Genomic DNA, 22,766 nt, shown 5'->3' with positions numbered 1-22,766 from the left:
GGCTGAGCCAGCCAGGGCAGGGCCGGCCGCGGGGAGGCTGGGCAGGTTCCTCCACTGTGGGGTCCACTCTGCTGAGCGGCCAGGGCCTTCCCGGCCCACCAGCTGGGCCTGGGCACCGCCGGGCTGCCCACGCCAGCCTCCTCAGCCCTGGGGGCCACACCAGGCGCCCCGCAGCAACCGTAGGGGCCTTCTCCTCCAACCCTGCAGCCCCCCCTGCTCAGGCCCACAGCCCCGCTTCAGGGTCACAGTGCCGGAGCCGAAAGGCGCAGCACTGCAACGTCCCGGGTGTGGGCTCCTGGCCCGGCCACCTGCGGGGCCCCAGCTCTCTACACCTCGGTCTCCTTGCCGGCAAAGCACAGGAGACAGGCACGGGACTGGTCCCCACACTGCCACAGCTGTGCGATCCGCTCAGCCTCTCTGAGCCCGGGCCTTACTCGTGAACGGGGCAACCCCTCCCCAGCACTTGCGGAGGGTAGTGGGCTTGTCACAGGCTGGCACAGGGCCCTCCCTGAACTGTGGCTTGCCACTCCTCGACCCAAACCCTGTCCTGACCCCTGCTCAGGTCTGGGAGCCACGGTGGGCCTGGGGCTTTCTCCAGCCTGGTCTCCTGGGTCAGGACCCCCTACCCACCAGTGGCCCAGCAGAGAGCCCTAAGGGAGACGCCCCCCAGTCTGGGGTCTCCATGTCGCCTGCTGCCAGCAGTGCCCACCCAGGCAGGCCCCAGCTGGCCATGTACTCTGATAACCCCCACCCTGGGGTGGGCTTCACAGACCCCACAGCACAGCGGACCCCTCAGCAGGCAGGACCAGGGCCAGCGGAGGAGGATGTGGCCTGAAAGAGCCCAGCCCCGCCCTCCCTGCACTCTGCCAGCGTCCACGGCCCACCCCACCCAAGGCGTATACCACCCGAACCTCGACCTCCAGCGAGAACCAGAGGAGGGTGTAAGGAGACTGAGGCACACACCAAGGCATGCCTCTGCCACCACCCGCTCCCCATGCTGGTCCCCAAGGATGGGAAGAGGCCCCCCTGCACGATTACGTGACAGGGAGTGAGCTCCCCGTCACCAGGTATATGCCAGCCAAGCTACTGAGCCCCTCAGGTCATGCATGCGCTCGACCCTCCGAGGCCCTAGGCCCCTGCCAGGAAGCCACGTGGAGACTGAAGGGCGGGCCCATCTAACCCAGAGCTGCTAAAAAGAGCCAACGGGGAAGTAAAAATAGGGAATAAAAATAAAATGGCTCCAGCCAGCCTTGGTTGTTTGTGTAGGAAACAAGGCACCTCCCCAGCCAGAAGGCGGGCTCGGCTCCAGGTCCCTCCCACACAGGGAGCGTCCCCACCACCCACAGCTGCCGCCAGGACTTGAACCTCGCACCGGGACCTGGGCTGGAGGAGTTTCAACGAGGAGTCCTGAGAACCTGGGTTCGAATCCCGGCTCTTCCGCTAATGAGCCATGTGACCTCGGGCAAGGAGCAGAGCCCCCACCCGTGCCTCGGCCTCCCCTTCAGCAACAGGGGTGCAGAGCCCACTTCCCCGGGTGTGGAGGGGGGAGGGGGGAGCGTGCAGCACCGTGCCAGCTCGTGGCTCCAGCCACCACCTTTCCTGCCCCCCAGGGCCCTCAGGGTGGGCTGTCGGGGGGTACTAGAGTCAGAGAGAGCCCGGCTCCCGGCGCCCAGCCGTGCGGCGCTGAGACCTCGACTTCCTCCCCTAACAATCAGAGGAAGCCTTCCTTCCTGTCCTTCCTGTCAGTCCTCTCCGGGTCACACCAGCTCGTTCACACTCAAGTGTACATGACTGGCCCTGGCTTTAGGATCGGAGGGGCCATCCTCCCAGAGCACAGAATTCCACTGAAGGCAGGCTCCCGGGGCCGAGACGGCCCAGCCAGAGGGCAAGGGAGGGCCGTGCGGGCCACAGCCCACGCATCCAAGTCGCCTCCCATCCTGGCAGCGTGGGGTCTGTCCACCTGGGTGAGCCATGACTGGCAGAGGCCGCCCGGGGCGCCTGCTGACCAGGAGGCTGAGCACGGCGGGTGGGGAGTCAGTGCCGCCAGCCAGGCCTGGGACGGCAGGACCATCCCAAGTGTGAGCCTCACTGGCCCCCGGTCCCTGTAACCCACCCTACGTGCATGGCCCCCATGCCACCCCAGGGAAGAGAGGCATCACCGGGGTGCCCCAAACCACCCTCCCCACGACAGCCCAGTCTGCTGTCAGCCCTCTATGGCAGCCCGTTCCCGTGTCCTCAGGAGAAAACCCCAGCTCTGCGCACACCTCACAGTCTGGGGACCCTGCCCACTCCGGCCCCCGCTGCTTCCCTAGCGCCATCCGCCCCGACTGCGTGACCTTCCCTCGAACCAGGCATGCCCGCACCCCATGATGTCGCTCGGCCTGGACCCCACCCCTCAGCTAGCCAAGGCCGCCGGGCTGCAGGGCCAGCGGCCAATGTCAAACCTGGGCTTGCGAGTGCTGGTGGCAGCAGATGCGGGACACAGGAGTGCACACAGGAACACACAGGCATGGGGAGACACGCGCTCACACTAGGACACAAGCACACAGGCTCACACGTGCACAGAGAGACACATGCGAATGCGGATGCGCCCAGACACAGGCTCACATGTGGACACAGGGACGTGGACACAGGTTCACACAGGGCATGGATGCTCCCACACACATGCACACACAGGCTCACACAGGCACACACACGCACACACAGGTGCACACATGTAGGCTCACATGCCCGCAGGCACACACATGTGCACACACATGCACACACGGGCTCATGCATGCACATACATGTACATGCATGTGCACACAGGCACACACACATGCACACATGGCTCATACATGCGCACACAGGTGCACATGCTGACACCCACAGGCTCTCAAACACAGGCACACAGATGCACAGGCGCGAACACACGCACAGTCTGGCTGGGAACCTGCCCCAGGGAGGGTCTGGGAAGGACGGTGAGGCCCTGAGGGCCGGGCAGGAGAAAGAAGACAGCCCAGGGCAACACGCCCCCACCCCGGTCCCAGCCTTTCTGCCAAGCGCACTCCTGCCTGCAGGGCCTCTGAGCCGGCCCAAGAGCACCAGGGGGTCCCCACACACCGCAGGGACAAGGCACACACCGCGGGACTCTGAGCCCCGTGGGCCTCCAGGTCCCTGGGCAGGCCCCAGGTGGGAGACTCCGCCAGCCCCATCCAGACACCAGGCATGCAGGCCAGCAGCCCAGGTCCTGCTCTGAGTCCCCAGGTCCCCGCTGGCATGGGCTGCCACACGCCAAGCAAGGAGCCCAGACAGGAGACCAACAACAGCGGTGACAACAATTACTCCCTTGTTCTCAGAAAGGCAGCCAGGGAAACCTGGGGGCAGGGGGAGGGCCAGCCGGGAGGCATGGGGGTGTCAGCAGGGAGGGGGCACTGGGCAGCCGTCTCCAGAGCCCTGGAAGGACCTCTGAGCTCTGCGAGTCCCTGGAGACCCCCAGGCCCTCCCCTCACCCACAGGGCCGGCGGAGCGCGGGGTCTGGCCTCAGCTCGGGCTGGAGGGATGCTGTGGGGGTGGAGGCGCTGGCCGCCCCTCCGATAACAGCTTCACAGCTTATCAGCCACGTCCAGGCCTCGTGGGTGCCAGGGGCCGTCCCCTCCCCACCCCGTCAGCCGAGCACGAGCGGCCCTGCTGTCCAGCGCGGACACACACTAACTGTCCACACGCAGATAAGTCCTGGAAATTCGCTGCGGGCAGAGAAGACGCAACACCCAGACTGCCCGCCGTGGCTGTAGCCGGACACACTCGGGGACACGCCTCTCCCGAGCACTCAGCCAGCAGGGGTGGTGGCGACGGCACCTGTGACCCCTCGTCCTGGGGGATGCCAGCCCAGGCTGGAGGGGCCAGGGTGCCACCTGGGCTGGAAGCCCACCAACGTGGAGCCAGAAGCGGCCACGTCTCCCGCTAGGACGACTCCATCGCGCCTGACACCAGGGGGCCCTTTAAACACTATGGCATCTTTTCTGTATAAACCACACCCGTCCCACGCCAGCCCCGGGAGCCAGGAATAAATCAGCGGGGCTCAAACACCTGGTGGTGGCTGTCCCCCAGGCACTGCCCCCCGTCCAGCCTGAGGGAGGCCGGCGGAGGGGGAAGCTGCGCTGCAGGGACCGTCCTGCAACCCAGGCAGCTGACGGGGGCACTCAGTGCCCTGCTCCCTGGTCCAGTGAGGCGCCCCAAGGGCCCTGACTCCAGGCCAGGGGGCTGCTAGCCGGGGATCTCGGGCACCCACGGCCCTCCCGGTGCCCCCAGCTTCACAAGGCTGCCGCATGCACTCCTCCAACAGGTCCTGAAAGAGCAGAGGCCCTGGGCCTCGGGCCACACCCGCAGCAGAGCCAGAGCCACCTCCCGCCTCCTCGTGGGAGGCCGAGTCTCCGGGCCTGCTGCTGGCTGCTTCGTGGTCCCAGAGCTGTGGCTCTGTGGCCTGGAACCCTCAGGGCGGGGCAAGGACAAGGCAGGGTGGGGAGGGCCACCTCCAAATGCAGCCCTGAGCACTGGGGGCGGGGGGGGGGGGGCTGGCCACCCAGAACCTCCTCTGCCACCTCCTCCAGCCTCGGGGCCAGGCCCCCTCCCAGCCCCAGCGCCACCTGACCTTTCCCCACGGCCTCTCCCACGGGACCTGACACCACTCAGACCCCACACGGCCCACAGCAAAACCCAACTGGCCCCGAAACCCACTCCCTCCATAGGTTCTCCCTTTTAGGTTCCACCTCCCGGGTGCTTAGGCCAAAGCCCCGGGGCCTCAAGGTGACCCTAGATGCCCCTCGCTGCCACCCTGACTTCCAATCCACCAGCCAAGCCCAGGCCACTGCCCCCAGCAGCCCCTCCTCCAGGCAGCAGCAGGGCCTCCACAGGGCGGGCACAGGACCCTGGCACGGCTCTGTGCCCCCGGGGCAGATCCAGAGCCTTCTCCTGCCCTCTGACCCACGCCCGCCCTCCCCCTCGCCCACTGGCTGACACCTACGACACCTTGGGTAGGCGACCGCTGTGGCCGTCGGCGGAGCTCTGGGGGAGCTGCTCCCGGCGCACCTGCACCCCTGCTCTGTGCCACCCCTGGTCCTGCCCGACACCGCCGCCCCCTCTGCAGCCCCAGCCCGCGTTTCCCTCACGCCCTTCCTGAGCCCCAGACATCCTCGGCCACCTGAAGAGCCCCGTGTCCCCACGAGCCTGGCAGCCCCGGGAGGCGAGACCTGCCTGCTGTGCCCTCAGCGCAGCTCTAGACGGGGTGGGGCGCTCCTCACGCGCTGGTGGCACGGTGGCCCCGCGTGTCTCCCTGGCACCTGCAGGGCGGGCACGTGGTGGCGGAGCCAAACAAAACTCGCCCACCTCGTTTCTCTTCTCAGCAAGAGGTCTGCGTTCCACAGCCATGTGAGCTGTGGCCAGGGACAGCTGCCGGGGGCACCGAGCTACAAGGACACCCAGGGCCTCGGAGCCCAGCCCCACGGGGGAAGGCACACTACTGCCCGAGATGGGGAAACTGACTTCCCCGGGCAAACTCCTACACATCCTTCATGACCCAGTTCAGAAGGCCCAACCCGCTGCACACCAGGTCGAGCTAATAATGCTTCATCTGTGTCCCCTCTGCCTCCAGTACACCCTCCCACCACCAAATTCACACGCTCTCCACCCCAGACTGCAGTCAGGGATATCTTACAGATAGGAAAACTAAGGCCCAAAGAGGTTTAAAAACATCTGGTCCAAAGTTACACCCTGTCAAGTGGCAGCACTGGGGTCCATCCCAGGCCGCTTGGCCCCAGGCACCACTCTTACCCCCTCCCCAGTGGCCAGCAGGAGCCAGATGAGTGCGGACAGACAGGTGGACAGCAGGCAGGTCGGGGGTTTGCTCTTACCCTACGGCCGGCCTCAACTCCCCCAGCTAACAAGTCTCAGTGAGGAACTCGGCAGCAGACGAGGGGGCCGGGTCCCCACGCATGCATGCCTCTGGGGCTGGGGGTGCACCCCTGCGTCCAGGAGTCTGTGTCCACCGGAAGCCAGGCCCGGCCAGCAGGGGCAGCTGCACCTCATGCGGGCTGGGCAAGGCTGGGGCACACAGGGGACAACACCCCTGCAGCCTCGGCCTCGGGCTCCCTCCCAGGGCCCCCCGGGGATTCCAGCTGGCCCAAGGATGCCTCACGGACAGGGTCCCGGCCTCCAGTCCCAGACCTGCCATCTTCTCCCAGCACCAGGCTAGACACACAGCAGGACTTCCCCTTCCTGCAGGTGGGACAGGCTCCCAGGAAGAGAACGATTCAAGCAAACGCAATGATTTCAAAAACCAACTTTGCAAGGAACAGGCCCCCCTCCCATGTTTCTGAGCCCAGGGTCCGGGGAGAAGCTGCCGGGAGCACGAATTCATCCAACAAACATGCACGAGGCTGGTGCTGTGCCTGCTGCTGTGGATTCGGGGCAAACAAGACCTGTGAGCCGACTCCCCTCGATGACAGGGGTGCCTAGAGAAGACGCTGAGGGCTCAGGGCCCCATGGGAAGGAGGCTGCGCCCATCAGCGCGGTCTGCCAAGGGTCCCGGGGACAGCAGCGGCACAGCGGCTGTGTCCTTCCCGCCCCAGCTCAGCCAGACCGCCTTCCTTCCATTTACAAACAAGGAAACCGAGAGAAAGAGGAAGGAAGTAACGCGCTCCAAGTCACAAAGTTCATGTGGCAGAAAGGGAATGGAACAGCCGGTGCCCAGAGCGTGCCACCGCCCTCAGTCCAGAGGTCTGGAGGGGTCTGGGGACCATCTCCACGTGGCCTCTCGGGGACCTCTCCCTGGGTCCCAGCCCCAAGGCAAGGGGGGCCACACCAGGATGGGGGGCTGGTGCCCTGACCTCGTGCCCGGGGGATGGAGAAGAGGGAAGCGGAAGCCACAGGCGGTGCTGCCCGCCCAGGCCCACCCGCCACTGCCCGGGCCTGGAGTGGCCAGGCACCCAGTGACAAAGGCCCCGCCTCTCAGCCCTCCTCCTCGACCTTGATCCCGGCAGAAAGTCCATGAGCGGAGCAGGGTGGGGGCGGCCCCACCACCTCCCGAGGTGGACTCTGGTCCTGGTCAGAGCTGTTTTCCTCCCTCCAGGCGGGAGACAGCAAGGCCAGCGGACAGCCCAGCACTCATGCCAGGGCACCGAGGCAGAGCTGCCCACCGGGAGAGGCAGGGACGGACCACTCGGTGTGGGGCAGACAGGCAGGTGGGGACAGGACTCCCATTGCTCCACTCAGAAAGGACTCAGCCACGGCCACTCACCCCGGGAGCCAGAGCCCCGAGCTGGGGTCACCACGCATGTGTGGTGGGCCAGGATGGGTCACACTCCAGACCAGGGCCCAGGAAGGAGAGAGGCAGCAGGCTAGCCAGGGGCTGCCAGGCACAGCGAGGCCCATCCCAGCCCTAGCTTCTCACTGGGTTAATTATTCCCAGACCAGCTGACCACACCCCCCATGCCCACAGCCTGTAACCCAGCCAGCAAGGGGCAGGCTACGAGAGCCTGGCCACACAGCCGGCTCCTCCAGAGACCCCCAGGGAGGACACCCACCCATGCATGGGCATCTCCTCCCCATACCCCTGGCTCAGGCCAGATCTCCCTGGAGAGGCTCCACCCATTCTTTCTTCTCTGATTCCCTTCCCACAACTCACCAAATAAACTCCTACTCATCCCTCAAAACCCAACTACAGTATCACCTCCTCTGTGAAGCTTCGCTGACTCCCCCAAGCAGTTTACAAGTGAGGCAACTGAGGCACAGAGAGGTGAATGTGCCAGCCCAGGGCCACACACCCCATGACTCAGAGGGAGCACTCACTCATCCCATGGGGCAGCCAACCTCACCAACATGTTCAGACATGAGAAAGCTGGGGGCAGAGTGAGAGACGCTTGATGAAGCAGGAGAGGCTACAGGGCTGCTAGGGGCAAGCCAGGCCTCCATGCTGAGGCAATGGGGAGCCATGGAAGGTTCCAAGCAGGGGAGGTCAGAGCCCAGGCAGAGCCCAGGCTGGCCTGTCCTTCAGTGGTAGCTGGCATGGGGACTGACCACACTCATCTATGGCCCCCCCGGCCTCTGCTCTGCTACCCCACCCCCTTTCTTAAAAGCCACTATTTCCCCATTACTCGGTGCCCACCCCAAAAGTGTTTCGCCATAGCACACCCAGCCCAAATCCCAGAGCTAGGCCCCACTAGGGTGACCATACACCCTGCCCCGGCTGACTCAGAGCCCACAGCTTCCTGGCCCCAGGGACCCTGGCCCTACCCCAGCCCAGTGCCTGTCCCTCAGCCACGGGGGCACAGAGCCCTTTCCTGAGGAGCTGGTCTCCAGCTGTGCCCCACAACCAGACAGCCAGCAGCACGTCAGAGCAAAGTCCAGGTGCCAGGAGGGACATGCAGAGGCCTCCAACTGCCATAAGGCCCAAGGGAAACTGAGGCCCAGAGAGGGGAAGGGCCCTGCCCAGGCCAGGCAGCAAGTGGGTCAGAGAGCACCCCCCACCACGTGGAGAGGTGACCCCAGGGACAGCTCAGCACACACGGACACCGCTGCGGCCCACGCCCCCCCCTCCCCCCCACAGCCACTGACAGAGCAGCCCAAAGCCAGCCCTGCTCCCGACAGCACGCGGCCGGCGGCGTGTGGTCCCCGGACGCCAGGCCAGGCTTGCTGAGACCAGGCTGGACGCCGGCCTGTCAGCCCCTCTCCAGGCACGGGGCGTCCCCTGCCCCAGCACAGGTGTTGGCTGGGGCCGCCACGCACGGTCAGACGAGAGGCCTTTCCCATCCCGCTCCTTAAGCAAGGAGCACATCCTGCGGGGGCTGCGGGGGCTGCGGGGCTGCGGGGGCACCGTTTCGGGCCCTGCCCTCAGGAAGCCTCAGAAACAGGAGCAGGCAGAAGGGATGTCCTACCTACTGGCGGATCTTCGCAGCCCAGCCCAGGCATGCGATCGTCCCCTGGCCCTCGAGCATGGGGACACTGAGCAACACAAGGCCAGGAACCAGCCGACCTCACGGCGGGATGTGAATCCAGGCAACCGAACGCCAAGTCCAAAGCTGTGGCCGCGCCCCACACGCCACACGGTGCGCGAGGACGGCCAGGTGGGCTGGCTGGCAGGCAGCTGAGCCCGAGGCGTGGGGACTCCAGGTTGGAGGCAAGGGCAGCCCGGCCCAGGGCCCTGCTGAATGGGGGTTTGTACAGGCAGCCGCGGGAGCCTGTGCACAAAGCGGCTCTGGCCACCTGGGCTGTCACCGCCTGACCTCTGCCCGGGGCCAGTGCGGACACTTAAGCTAAATTAGTCAATTACGGGATACTTAGAGCCCTCCCTGGGCTTCCCAGCCCCACTTGTTCCGGGCGGCAGCACCAGGAAGACTGTTGAATCAGTAACCTCATTACAGCCCCGCGGCCGCACCCGGGGCTGGCTTTGAACTCCATGGTTTCCCCACGGCGGCTGGAGGATTTACACACGGCCTGGCCCGGGCCCAACCCGCTCCCCCCTCCCCTCAGCGCTGGAGGCTCCAGACTTAGGCTGGCGCAGTCACCGCCAGCCCCGTGCCCTGGGCACAGCCAGGGAAACTGAGGCCTGGCTGGAAACTACTGCTGTTAAGATAGTCCAACAGCGGTGCCGGAGGCCAGGGGCAGGCGCTGGGTCACTGCAGAAGCAGAGTCGCGGGCTAAGGGCTCCTCTTGGCTTCCCCAGCCCCAGCAGGCAGAGCCCTGCTGCGGGTGGGAGCTCGGAGCCAACGGCCAATCAGGAACAGCACACAGACTCGGCAGGGAGGCCCCCACAGCAACTCCTCACACTGAGACTCGCAGAGGCTCTGCCGCCCCCCCAATTGGGGATAGAGATCCCCAATGTCCTACTCCCCAGCCCTGAAGTCCAGCCTCCTCTATGGCCCTCGCGGTCCCTGCCCTGACCCCAGAAGGTCTGGCTGCCCTGCCCCCGACAGACAGCCTGTGGCCAACGTCAGGCCTGGGGGGAGCGTGCAAGCTGGTGGGGGCGGGGAGCAGCTCCTCCCTGTCCCCACGCTCAGGGGGCCTCTGGCCAGGAAAGGCAGACCCGCAGGCCAGCCCAGCCTGCCAAACTGTGGGGTCCAGCCAGGGCAAGGGTGGATGGCCACTCATAGGGGCCCCCGGCCCACCTGGGACCATAGCTGGCCAGAGGGAGCCAGACAGGAGGGCCTCCCCTTCCAGCCTCGCCTCACGGCCTCCAACCCACCCCTGCACTGCACTGGACCCAGTTCCGACTATAAAGACCACCACGCCGGGGGACCCACGCAGTCTCCAGGCCCCTGAGCCTTGAACCCAGGCCTGGCCAGCCACCCCGCCCACGTTACCACCTCTCCCTGCCCCAACCACACCACCCCACCCTCCCCCAGCTCACCCCCTCTGGCCGGGCCTTTGAGTCTTTGCTCAGCTGTCCCTGCCTCCGGGCACTCCCCCACCTGTCCAAACCCTCCCTCTCCTTCAAAGCCCACCCTAGGAGGGCTCCCACAGGAACCACCCCTCCTCCGTGGGCCACAGGACCAGGCCGGCACCCGGCAGGTGCTCCCTAAGCCGCACATGGCCCAAGCCCACTGACAAGCCAGAATCCTCCCCAAGAAGGGCTCAGGATTCTGTCAGGTCACGCTGGGCAGGCCGGGGCCACTGCATGCACTGGTGGAGTGGGGCTGTGTGCATGTATGTGTGCGTGCACACGTGTGATGTGCATGTGTTGGGGGCGGGACCACAGAGATAACCAGAGCCCTGCCCTGGGGACCCAGTGTGGCCGTCCTCGCCTGTCCCCTACCCCAGGCTGCCAGACAGCACCGCCCTGGCAGGGTGAGGAGGTGGATGCCAGGCCACAGGGTCCCAGGCTGTGCCTCTGGCTGCTCTCCCAACCTACAGCTTCCCAGTCAGGTGGGGACTTCTCCCAGCCCACCCACCCCAAGGATGACCCTAGGGCAAAGATCAAAGGATCTCTACTTCCCAGGGGACCAGGACATCCCCAGACCCAGAAGACAGGGCTGACACGGTGAGCCCTCACCCTCCACCAGACTAGAAGTAGGGCTCCCAGGGATGCAGGACAGAGTTCAGGCCCAGCCCGGCAGGTGGGCTGCTTCTCAGGATGCTAACTACGGGGAGAGGGACCTGGGGGAGCAGAGCCCCCACCCTGAGGACAGGTTCTGGCCGGGTGGAGCTCAGCGCTGCCCCCCCCAAATCAATCTGCTGAGAAAATGCAGGAAGAACCACACTGAGGTGCGACAGCAGAGTGCAAAGGCCCAGAGCTCAGTTTCCCCATCCACACAGTGCACTTGTCTCTGTGAAGCCCCCCAAGCTCCTGCCAACAAGGCCCTGGTACACAGCAGGCGCCCTCTGTGCAGGGTTGGGTCCTGGACAAGTTGGGAGAGATTCAGAACAGAATGGTGGACCAAACCAGCAGGGACCACCGAGACCCACTCGCAGCCTGAGAGGTCACTCCCAGCACAGCGGGGCACGGGCCAGCTCCCAGCGGAGCGGATGGCAGGGCGGGCAGAGTGCGTGCCTCCGCGAGCGGGCGTGCGAGACAGTGAGCAGACACACACCCGGCCTTGCACGCGAGCGCGGGCCCCTCTCCCCAGCGACAGCCCGGCCAATCTTACTTAGCTGCTTTCTGCCCCATTTCACGCTCGTTCAGCTGCTGAGCAGACAATTGCTTTGTAACTCTAGGGTGCGATTTCCCTGTCTGTGAGGCACTGGGGCACAACTGCTCAGAACATCTCGCACCAGGCTCGGGTGGGTGTGCAAACGCACAGTCCCCAGCCCCACCCGCCTCCTCAGGCCTCCGGGAAGGAAGGGTCCCTGCAGTGGGGCTGGTCCTGGGGGCGGGAGGAAGTGAGGGCTCTGGGGGCAGGCCTACGCCCGGAGGAGGGGCCACTTCAGCGTTCACCCCACCCTCTCTCCCAGAGGCTGCTCCCCACACCTGACAGCACCTGCAATCGTGGCCTGGTTTTGGTCCAACACTGGCCCCACCCTGATCCAAGCAGGAGGCACAGGCAGGACCTGGCCACAGGCCTCGCCTCCGGAAAGGGGGAGATACACCCCACGAATGGAGCTCCTCCAACTCCCCGCCAGCCTGCAACAAACCAGGCTGCCTTTCCCAGTACCTGGAAGAGCCAACAAGTGCATCCATTTGACAGATGGACAACTGAGGCCAGAGAGCAGGCCACACAGGCAGCAAGGCCAGAGGACTTGACCCCAGCCTGACCACCGGCCAGGCAACAGGACACAGCCAGCCGGAGCCTCTTCTGGGAAGGTGCCGATCCTGGGATCCCTCCACCACCACCCCCATCCAGGGACAGCTGGGTCAGCTGGCGGTGGGGGAGCAGTGAGGATGGAACTGCCCCTTGTAAAATGCAAACGCCGCAGGCAGGTGGGCAGGGGGAGGGGGAGGGAGGGGAAGGACAGGCTCTCTGCCCCCTCCACGCTACGGCATTCGGCATTCGGGAAACCCACCTGCCTAATGAGCATCGGGATGGAGGTCGGGAAGGTGACCCCCAAATGGATGCCAGCTCCATCCCTGGCCCAACCAGTGGCCAATTCCCATAGAAATGGACCAGTGAGTGGGATACCTCAAGGCCTTGGCCACCAAAGCCAACTGAAGGCAAACTTCGAGCCCAGTGGAGAAGGGCAGGAGGGCAGGTCTTGGCTTGCGAAGCCCCAGCCCTGAGCCAGCTGGGAGGCCTCTGCCCTGTCTGCTGGGACAGCAGCGCTGGGCCCAGGAGCCGTCTCCTCCAGAGGACCAGGCCTTGCCCTCCACTCACGGCCCCGGCCCTGAAACATTCGAGCCATGGCAAGACTGGACAACACCCAAGAAATGAAACTCCCCGGGCAGCCTCAGCTGGCTCTAGGTGGACATTTAAGACTTCCACCCCACCCCCACACCACCTTCCACGCAGCTGACGTCTGTGCCACCCTCTCCTAATGCCAGAGTCCCCCAGCATGCACAGCCAGCAACCAGGGACAGATGTCCCTGGGTGCACCCCATCTTTGCCTGCACAGTAATTGCCCAGCAAACTCTCCAGATACCCTTTGCCAGGAGAGAAAATGCAAACCACCAACGACAACCTCCCCCAGAGCCAAAGAGGAGACAGGGCAGAGGCCACGGTAGAGCAGTCAGAGGGGCTCCCGGAGGAGGTGAGACCCCACAGGCTCTGAAGGACAGGCACAGCTGGAAGAGCCACCAGGCACTGCTGGAGCTGGGAGTCAGCCCACAGCAGCCACCCCTGTGTGATCAGGGCTACTGGCTCAACTTGGCACCCCCACATGCCCCAGGGCGCTCAGAGCAGCCACCTCTCCTGGGGGCCCAGCTCGTCCCGCCCACAACTGGGCAGAGGAGTCGGAGCTGCATGCTCCGGCCCAGGCACCGCAGCCAGCCCCAAGCAAGGATGCCGGCCAGCAAGGCCACGGCCACGGTCTGACCAGGCCGTTTTTCTCACCCTGACACTTCCCCAGTCAACAAACAGAGCCCCCTCCGGAGTTTACCAAAACAAACACCCCAAAGTCGGCAGTGCCCGGGCTGAGACGTGAACTGCCTCGTCAGGCCCAAGCCGGACTCCAAGCCCAGCCTCCTGGGAGTCACGTGACCCTGTTATTTCGGGAGGCCCCGGAATGTGCTCTATTTTGGGTCTCCAGGGCTCTGATGTTACCAGAAGCCCCTCGCCCAGGCTCCAGGCTCACCCAGGTCCCCGAGGATGGTCAGTGTGCCTACAGCTTTGCTGCTGGCCACCTGGTCCCCTCAGGCAAATGGGCCACCAGCAGCAGAGAGGGTCTCGTATGGTCTGAGACCCTTGGACTTTGCAGGCTCAGCCTCACAGTCCCCCCATTCAGGAGGAGGCCAGCTGGGCAGGGGGCACAGCCACCCCTCAGCACCCTGCCCTCACTGAGTGGCTCGGGGGGCAGTGACCGGGAGCCTCCCTAGGCCCACCAAGCCCAGCAGCAGCGAATGCAGGGAGGAGGAAGCCCTCTCTGCCCCAGACCCCGAAAGTGGCCGGGCAGCTCAAAGGGGCAGCTGCCTTCCCAGCAGCTCCAGGTCTGACCCGGGCAGCCAGCCGCCAGGCTCTCCGACACTCACCCCCCAGGAGGGATTAGGCTGTGTTGACAAAAGGGCTTAGGCAAGTAGCCGCTTAAATGGACCTTCAACTGCACTGGACTTCACAGCAGGTCACAAGCTTAGAAAAAAATAAAATGTAATCAGAGCCCAGGACTCTCCGCTCAGCCCTGGGGCGTGGGCTGCCTGGGAGGCCATCGGTCAGTCCAGAGAGCTGCTGCTCTGAGAACAGAAGACTCCCAGCTTCCTTGTGGTGGGGGAGCACCCATCGGGGTCCCTGGGGCAGTGGGGGGAAGACACAACCTCTCCTCTGCATGGCGACTCCAAGACAGCCACCCTGTGGCCTGGGCACCCTTGTTCCCCAGCCCTACATGTGCTAACTCCTAGGACCAGCCCCGTCCGTCCTTCCAGGGCCATTAGGGACAAAGACTTGTTGCATTCCCAGCACCCAGCCCAAGTGCGGCCAGCCAGGCCCCTGCCACGTCCAGGGACCAGAGACGGTGCTGGGCATTCTTGTTCTAGAAGGGATCGCCGGGAGAGCCCAGCTGTGTGTCCGCAGGCATGTGTGGCAAAGCTCTAGCGGGGAAAAGAGACGCCACCCTCCCACACAGGCGCCTCAGCCAGCCCCACGGCAGGCCTTGCCGTAGTAAGTCACAGACAACCCAGCTTCCTTCTCTGCTCCACTCACACAGCACCCACAGCTGCAGGTCCAAATTCCAAATCCACCCCTTGGCAGCCTGGGAGCTCAGCCTCTCCCAGCCAGTTTTCTCATCTGCAAAATGGGGACACATGCCCTCCCTCATCCAAAGAGAGCACTCCACTCCAGCCCGCAAGGCCTCCAGCACAAGAGTCAGGGACTGAGTCTTCTTAGGTTGAACAAACTTGGAGCCCCCACACCCACCCCAGTCACCCTCACATGGGGGGGGCGCTAACTCTGTGTGGACCTCCTGCTCTCACCAAACGCCCTGCACCCACACTGGGCTCTGAGCACCTCCCAGCGTGGCTGAACTGCACCCCAGGCTGCAGGGGCGTGGGCAGGCAGGAGGGGCTGTGGACACGGCTTCATTCACAATCAGCTGTTTTAACTTCCATTCGGCACAAATCCTTCTCTGGCCTGACAGCCTGGCTGCCGTCCCGCCACCAAATTAATATCCTTCCTGGAGCCCATTTATAAAGTCTCCCCCTCCCTGCCTGCCTCTCACTGGCTTCCACACCCTGGGGAGGGCAATGGGTGGGTGCCCCCGGCCGTGCCCACTCCTCCTCCCAGGGAGTCCGGGCCTGGAGTTGTTGGGCAGCTGGGGCTAGGACGCTGCTGGGCGGGATGGCAGCGGGAGGAGAGGAAACTGACCCTCGTGCCTCTGGGCTGTCCTCCCCGCAGACGCAGGGCCAGCCCTGAGAACAGCAAAGCTGCTAAAGTGAGGGGCCCAATTCTGGGATGGCACCTTCCGAGGTTTGAGGGTCCCGTTCATGCGGCCCCTGGCGACCTGCCCACCGGGCTCGGCCGCCTGGGGGAAGAGAGGTCCAGCCTGCTGCCTGGGCAGACACACGCCAGGAGCCAGCGGCCTGCTGAAGGCGGCAGCGCAGAGGCCACTCGGGCCCAGCGCGCTGTCCGTCCCGGGGCCAGGGAGGCCGGACCCTTAGAGCGAGCGCAGAAGTTGCTCCTCCCGCTCCAGCCCGGTTCCTGCGCGGCCCGGCTGGAGCTGGGCGCCAGGGCGGCCCGGGGCGCACGGGGCCGGCGGGGGACCCCTCGTCCCGGGCGAACCCACCGCCCCAGCCCGCCGCCCCCTCTCGCGCCCCGGCCAGTGGGCCCGCGCCCGCGCCCCTCCCCGCCAGCCCGGCCCAGGGAAAAGTTACCCCGCGCCGACCCCTCCGGGCGCGGCGCCCGGACCCGCGCGAAGGCGGCGGGGGCGCGAGGTCCGAGGGGGCCGGGCCGAGGGCCCCAGCGCGCGCCGCGAACGCGCCCCCCGGCCCGGCCCGGCTCCCCGGTCCCCGGCCCGGCCCGCGAGCACTCACCGAGCGGCAGGAAGTGCTTGGTGTCCATGGCCGCCGACCCACTCATGCCCCGCGCGGCGGCGAGCGCGGCCCCCGGCGGCCGGCCCGGGCCCGGGCGGCGGGGAGCCGGCGGCGGCGGCGGCGGCGGCGGCGGCGGCGGCGCGCGGAGGCCGCGGCGCGGCGAGTTGTTGCAAAAGTCGCCCAACAATGTAAACTACTTGTGCCTGCGCGCCGCCGCCGCGCGCGCCCGGCCCGCGCCCCCGCCGCCGCGCGCCCGCGCCCCGCTCCGACCGCGGCTCTGCGGCGCCGGCGGGGGGGCGGCGGGGGGCCCGCGACGGGCGCGGACTCTGCGCAGCGCCGCCGCCCCGCCCGCCCGCGCCCGCGCCCCGCCCGCCGCGAGTTGGGAGCGCCGCGCAAACTTGCAAGTTTGCCTCCGCCAGGGGTTCCCGGGAGCCGCGCGGGGGCGGCGCGGGAGGCGGCCGCGGCGGGCGCGGGGCGGGGGCGGGCGCAGAACTCCCTCCCCGGCCTGCCAAAAAGACACGCGCGCACACGCGCGCGCGCGGCCGGCGGGGGAGGAGGAGAGCGGGCCGGGAGCCCGGCGGCCGGGCCATTGTCTGTGGCGGCCACACAAAGCGGCCGGGCGGTGGCCGCGCGGGGACCCCGGCCCGGTTGGGCCGGCGTGGAGCGCGGCAGGACGGCCCCAGCACCCACACCTCGCCCATTCCCGCGACGTGTGGGGAAACTGAGGCCCGGGAGTGGCGGCGAGCCCCAACGCCTCAGAGCAGGGGCCCCTCTGTTGGGGGAACGTCTACTCTTTCGGACGCCCCCCAGTCCGCCTCCCCAGCTCACGCCGGAGACCCCCAGCCCTCCCCCCACAGCCGGCCCCCCACGGACAGACCCACGGGCCAGCGCGAGGGGGAGGGGCTCACGCTTGCACACAGCGCGGACTTCTCAGACCCCTCCTCCCAGGCACCGGGCTGCAAGAGTGGGGCAGGACTTTGTGGCTGGTGGCTATTTTTATATCTTGGGTAGTTCTCTGCCCTGACTTCCAAATTCATGATTTGTTTGTTTAAAAACGAAAGGAAGCACTCCTGCCCCGGGACAGCTTGGGCCTCTTCCGCCATCCTGGGCGGCTGGAATTCGGGTTTGGGTGTGAGCTACCTGCACGGAGCCAGGCCGACCTTCCCTGGCAGGCACAGCCCTGGCCGCCCCCTGCGCCGGGCTGGCCAGGCACCCGGCCTCCCTCCTCGCCACACCCCTCGCGCACCTCCAGGTTAGACCCAGGGTCCCGGGGTGCAGGCTCGGGCTCTGCCAGGCAGAGAGGCTTGCCAGAGTCTCACAGGCTGCACGCGGTTCCCGGGTCAGGGGCTGTGCACAGAGAGGGCAGTGATGACCAGGTGCAGAAGGCCACCACACTGCCCAGAGACAGCCACAGCCCATGACTGGAGAGGGTGTCCTGCTGCCTGGGTGTACCACTGTCACCGATGTGACCACCCTCTGGGCTTCACTTTCCTCCTCTGTGAAATGGGGCAGAAGCAGGACCCTCCTAAAGCCAACCACCAACGGCCAGATCCCAGGAGGCCCTCACTCCACCTGGGGCAGGGGCACCCCTGGGGGACTGTGAGGGTGAGCCCTGGTTGGGCAGCCCACCCCCAGCACAGCCACAGGCCTATGTGGGCAGCTCTCTCCACCCTTCCCCTATCAGCTGGCTCCTGGGCCCCCAGCAGAGGTCCCCCCACCCATATACACCCCCCTGACCAGCAGGCAGCCTGCACCCCCTCCCAGCAGCAGCCGGTTTACCTGGGCCTCTCACCCACTTGCATCACAACCACAACAAACCTACTGCCCCACCCCCGTGCACACCAGCCCCACCTGATGACCTCCTGCCAGGGCAGGGGGTTTGGAGGGGTGGGGGGACACAGGACAAGCCCTAAGAAGGAGGCCCCATGAGCACCAACATATACTGGGCATATGCTGAGTGCCAGGCCCAGCTCCTGGGCCTGCCTCTAGTGCCCCAGACTGTGGCACACAATCCATGGCCCTTTTGGGCCCCGTCTTCCTGGCCTGCATCCACCCTCACAGGCCATGCAGCACAAGTGGCCAGGAAGAGAAGCCCACGGGACGTGGTGCCCACTCCCTCCTTTGACACAGAGTCACTATGAGATGCTCCAGCAGCCATGGGCAGTGGGCACTACTAACCCACCTGACCTGTGGGGACAGATAACAGGATGGAGCACTTCTCACAGCAGGGTAAAGCCGGCATTTGAACCCAGGGCCTGTCCTTGGGACCGCTGGGCCACCAAGGGTGTCAGCCTGTGCTGGCTTCCTGCCAGGGCTGTCAGCTCTGTGAGCTGTGGACAGCCTGTCCAGGCCGGTCTCAGGACAGAAAGGACGGGAATACGGGGAGGGCAATGGAAGGAAAATGTGAATGACCCGTTTACCAACATTGTGGACCATTTGGTCAGTCACCAAACGCCTGCGGAGCCCTCGCCGAGGGCCAGACCGCCGGCACTCTGGTGGAGGTGTGGGCCCAGATGGACAAGGCACGAGCCAGGTCCCAGTGCTGCCTCTCACCAGCCATGTGGCCTGGCCAGGTTACTTCCCTACTTGTTCCTCAGTTTCCTCATTTGTGAATGGAAACAGCCACACCCTCCTCCCTGAGTCACTGCGATGACTAAATGAGATAATGCGGGGAGAGGCTGGCTCCGAGGAACGGCTCAGTAAGTGATAGTTATTGTTACTATTATGAAATAAGTTAGGCAGGTCACCTGCCCTCCTGGAGCCACAGCCCAGAGGGGAGATAAGACACACCTGCAAGTTTGAGGATGGTCCTGAGTGCAGTGTTGAAGGTTTTCCACAGGGCGCGGTGGCTCACACCTATAATCCAGCACTCTGGGAGGCTGAGGCAGAAGGATCGCTTGAGCTCAGGAGTTCGAGACCAGCCTGAGCAAGAGCAGGACCCCGTCTCTACTAAAAGTAGGAAAAATTAGCCAGGCATGGGGGCGAGTGCAGAAGGATCACTTGAGTCCTGGAGTTGAAGGTCGCTGTGAGCTGTGATGATGCTATGGCAGAGTGCCAGGGCAACAGACAGAGAGACTGTCTCAAAAAAAAAAAAAAAAATGATGGAGGTTTTCGTCAGGCAAAGGGCTGGCGTGAGCTGTGGTCAAAACACACCGAGCAGTGGTGTGACAGCTGGTCCTGGGGGCCTCAAAGGCCAAGCTGAAGCTCCTGAGGTCACCTCCTTGGTGGGCGGCCTGGCTCCCCACTGCGCCCTCCCCTCCAGCCTCAGCCTTTGCACACCTGGAGGCAGAGAGGTGCACACATGGCAAATTTCAACACGGTCCCTCTGGCCCCCGGGAAGGCCAAGGCCTCTTCCAAAGAAACACCAAAAGGCGTCACCCAGCCGTGCCTCTCCCCAGCACTCCTAGGGATGCTGGGGACAGTGGAGAGCATCGGGGGTCCAGACCCCGCAGATGAGCCCCGGTGCCCGCAGGTGGGGAGTGGCTCTCAGCCTGGCCTTCCCTGAGCAGGGGGTCAGGGCTGGTGCCGGGGAGCCGGAGGCGCGGCCAAGGAGGGAGGCCCCTCCAGAAACACTCCCCTCCCTGATGGAAAGTGACGGTGCCGCTTGTTATTTCTGCGGCCACTGTTTTTCAGTCTCCCTCAATTTGGGGCTCTTTGGTGCAAACGATCCCACACGAAACCGCCCGGAACGGTGGTGGCCCCATTCGGAGTGCCAGGCCCGAGCAAACCATGGAAAAAACCACCCCAGCCTTCCTGCCAGGTGCTTCTCCAGCCAAAAGTATTTTTATAGTAATATCCATCTATTTACAACCTGGGATCTGAGAGCCTTTTGTTTTTTGTTTTTTGTTTGGAGCTTTTTTTAAAAATTTCCCTGAAGGATGCTTTTTAAGGTACTTTGGCCTATTTCATGCGCCCGACTCAGCTCAGTCTCGTAAACAGTCTCGGAATCGCTGGGTGAATAACATTCTTAAAGCCGGTGTCTGTGCTGGCTGGGCCGGCGGGCGTCTGGGTGGACGGCTCCAGGCAGCTCCCGGGGCGCTAAGGGGGTGCTGGGCTGCCTCCTGTCCTGTCCCCCACAGGAGAGAGGGCTCACGTGACTCTGAGCTAAAGGAACCTCACAGAGGCTTGGGGCGCTCAGCCCCCAGCAAGGCAGGCCAGGGGCGTAGGCACTGCAAGCCTGTTCTCCTGGACAAGGTGGCCTGTCCAGCATGCTTCTGTCCCCAAGCACTCCAGCGCAAAGGGGCCCTTTCTCACCTCCACTGTGGCTCCTTGGGGCTAAGACTTTCTGTCTGTGGTGACAGGTGACTCAGGCTGGGAGGGGGGTAACACTTAGGGAGGCAGGGGCTCCCCAGAAATCACCCAGCAGGGCCAGATGGAGCTGGAACTAGGACCCAGGGGTCCCCTCCCTCCACCCCGTCATATCTCCTCTCTTCATCCGTCTAGGGGGAAACAGCGCCAGTCTGCTCTGCGTAGTGGGGAGGAGGGGAAGGGAAGGGGAGAGGGGAGAAGAGAAGAGGATGCCTCTGCTGGCTCTGCTCGGCTGGGCAAACGTTTGCCATCCGTGGGACGACACTCTGCCCTCTCTGCACACCCAAAGCAGTGCAGGGCTGGGGGTGGGGGGCTGGAGGGTCTTTGGAAGGCAGACAGCCTACCTCCGTCACTGTCACTGTGTGGGCTCCTATGTCCCGAACCCCAGGGAGCTGCACTGGGGCTCGAGCCAACCAGTTCAGGTGAGCGAGGCTCAAGGAGATGGGGCTGGCTCCTGGGGAAGGACCAGGATTTCCGGGCCGCTCCCACAGAGCTGGTGGGTCCACCCCAGGGGCCTCCCAACAGCCAAATACATGCTCCTGCCAAAACCCAAGGCCAGCTGCAAGGAGTCACAGATCCCCTGGGGGGTGGACCTGTTCAGAGAGTCGGGAGAGGAGGACAGGGAAGTTTCCGGCACCGTCTCCTCTAACCCCACCCCACAGTCCAAGGCTCCTGTTTCCCCATTTCGCAGGCGGAAACGCTGAGGCTGAGAGCAGCAGTGACTGACTCCAGATCATGCAGTGGCTCCAGCACCCTGGTCACCAGACCCAGGGCTGAGGTCAGTGGTCAGAACCCCCGGGAGGGCCTCTCTGGTGAGCCGCTCCCCCTTCCTGCTGTCACGGTGAGGGGCCGGCCAGCCAGAGCACAGGTACCAGGTACAACTAGAGTCCGGATGGAAGGGCCAGGTTCTAGACTTGGAAAACAGGGTGCTGGGGCAGGTACCAGGAGTAAGAGGCTGTAGCCTGGCTCTACCACTGACTCTCACGTGGCCTTTGAACAAGGGCCCCTCTGAGCCTCAGTCTCTTCTTTTATAAAATGGGAGAAAAGAACCAGCTAATCGCGGAGGTCTTTTAACAAGGAGAGAGAGTATGACCACAGGGAAACGGATGTTAACATGTCACAGGAGTTGAGAAGGGCAAAGGCCGAGACTCCCAGCCTGGGTGCCCGTCCCAACCCCGTCTGGCTCTGAACATGGCACACGCCCCTCCCCCGCACCCCTCTCCAGACGCCGCCCCTCAAGCGGGGAGGTAATGTGTTTGATCTGGGCACGTACTATCAACAATTGCCACATAAATCTCCCTGCGTCCGCGCGCATATCCATACGCGCTGGAGAGACGCGGGGAGGTCTGTGCCCAATCCCCCGCCTCGGCCGTCTTGCCCCCATAAAGATAACGGGAAATGATTCATAATATTTATTTGACAGACGTGATATGAACCATAATAGTCTGTTGGGATTAAAAATATCCCTCCGTCTCTGCCATCCACCAGTGTGGTTTAAATGTTATATATGTGGCCTCCGCGCGGCGGGGAGATGGGAGTGGTTATGAATGGGGCCGTGAAGAGAAGTCCTTTGCGCTGAAGACTGGGACAGTGACCCAGGAGTGTGCCCAGCGCCCCTTGGTGCTTGCGTGGAAAGAACGGTACTGAAAATTGCTGCTCGCTGCCCCCCACCCCACCCCCGCCAACACATGGGGGTGCCGGCTAGGGGAGGGCCCGGCTCAGCCTAGGCTGCCTTTCGGGCACTGGCACGAAGCTGCCACCTCAGAGGCGGCCCAGGCCAGCCCCAGGCCTCAGGACGGAGGCCACGACATGTGGAAGGTCTCTGAAGCCCAGGCCGCACCCTCCCCGGGCCAGGCCTGCGCCAGCCTCTCCCAGCACAGAGCAGGCAGCACCCCTGCCCCCACCCTGGCACTCCCAGCTTAAACACCCTTTCTTGCTCCTCCTTGCCCCAGGGATAAAGTCCAAACTCCTGAGCAAAGCTCCCCAGGCGCTCCCCCTGCTCCCTCCGTGAGTCATCCCCTCCTGCCCGCCCAGCCCCGCCCACTAGCCACCCCCTCCCCAGCTGGCCAGGGCTGGGCTGCCGTTCCCACCCAGCCACAGCCCACACAGCCTTCTCTGCACCCCGCAGGCCACAGACACCTGCACGTCCCTCTGTCCCTCAGCTGGTCATGTCTATTGCCTCTGGCCTGTGAAGACACTCAGGGCAGGTGCCCCACTCTCCCCATGGGGCACTGTCACCGGAGCTCAGTGTTCACTGAGGGGGGCGGGAGGCTGTTCTTAAGGGGTCTGGCTCCTGCCTCCAAGCCCTCAGGGTGGGCACTCAGGACTCCGGGTCACATCTCAGTCCTTCTATACTTAGAAAAAACTCCTTTGATTCCCA

General features: G+C 64.8%; 1 protein-coding gene across 2 annotated transcripts in view; it reads right to left on the bottom strand.

The window, feature by feature from the left end:
* The window catches only part of RXRA (retinoid X receptor alpha), a 100,579-nt gene extending 84,368 nt beyond the window's left edge, over positions 1–16,211 (bottom strand). The window contains exon 1 of one of the 2 annotated variants that reach the window (XM_045562288.1): positions 16,079–16,211. In XM_045562288.1, coding sequence (XP_045418244.1) covers positions 16,079–16,124 — 46 coding nt within the window. In that variant the 5' untranslated portion in view covers positions 16,125–16,211. The remainder of the gene's footprint in view (positions 1–16,078) is intronic. The other variant, XM_045562284.1, reaches the window with a different exon arrangement.
* Positions 16,212–22,766: the final 6,555 nt, after the last annotated feature.

The sequence above is a fragment of the Lemur catta genome, chromosome 10 (assembly GCF_020740605.2).
Source record: "Lemur catta isolate mLemCat1 chromosome 10, mLemCat1.pri, whole genome shotgun sequence".
In the NCBI taxonomy this organism is placed as follows: domain Eukaryota; kingdom Metazoa; phylum Chordata; class Mammalia; order Primates; family Lemuridae; genus Lemur; species Lemur catta.
Note: the sequence above shows the minus strand (reverse complement) of the source record. Positions and strands in the feature narration are given on the sequence as shown.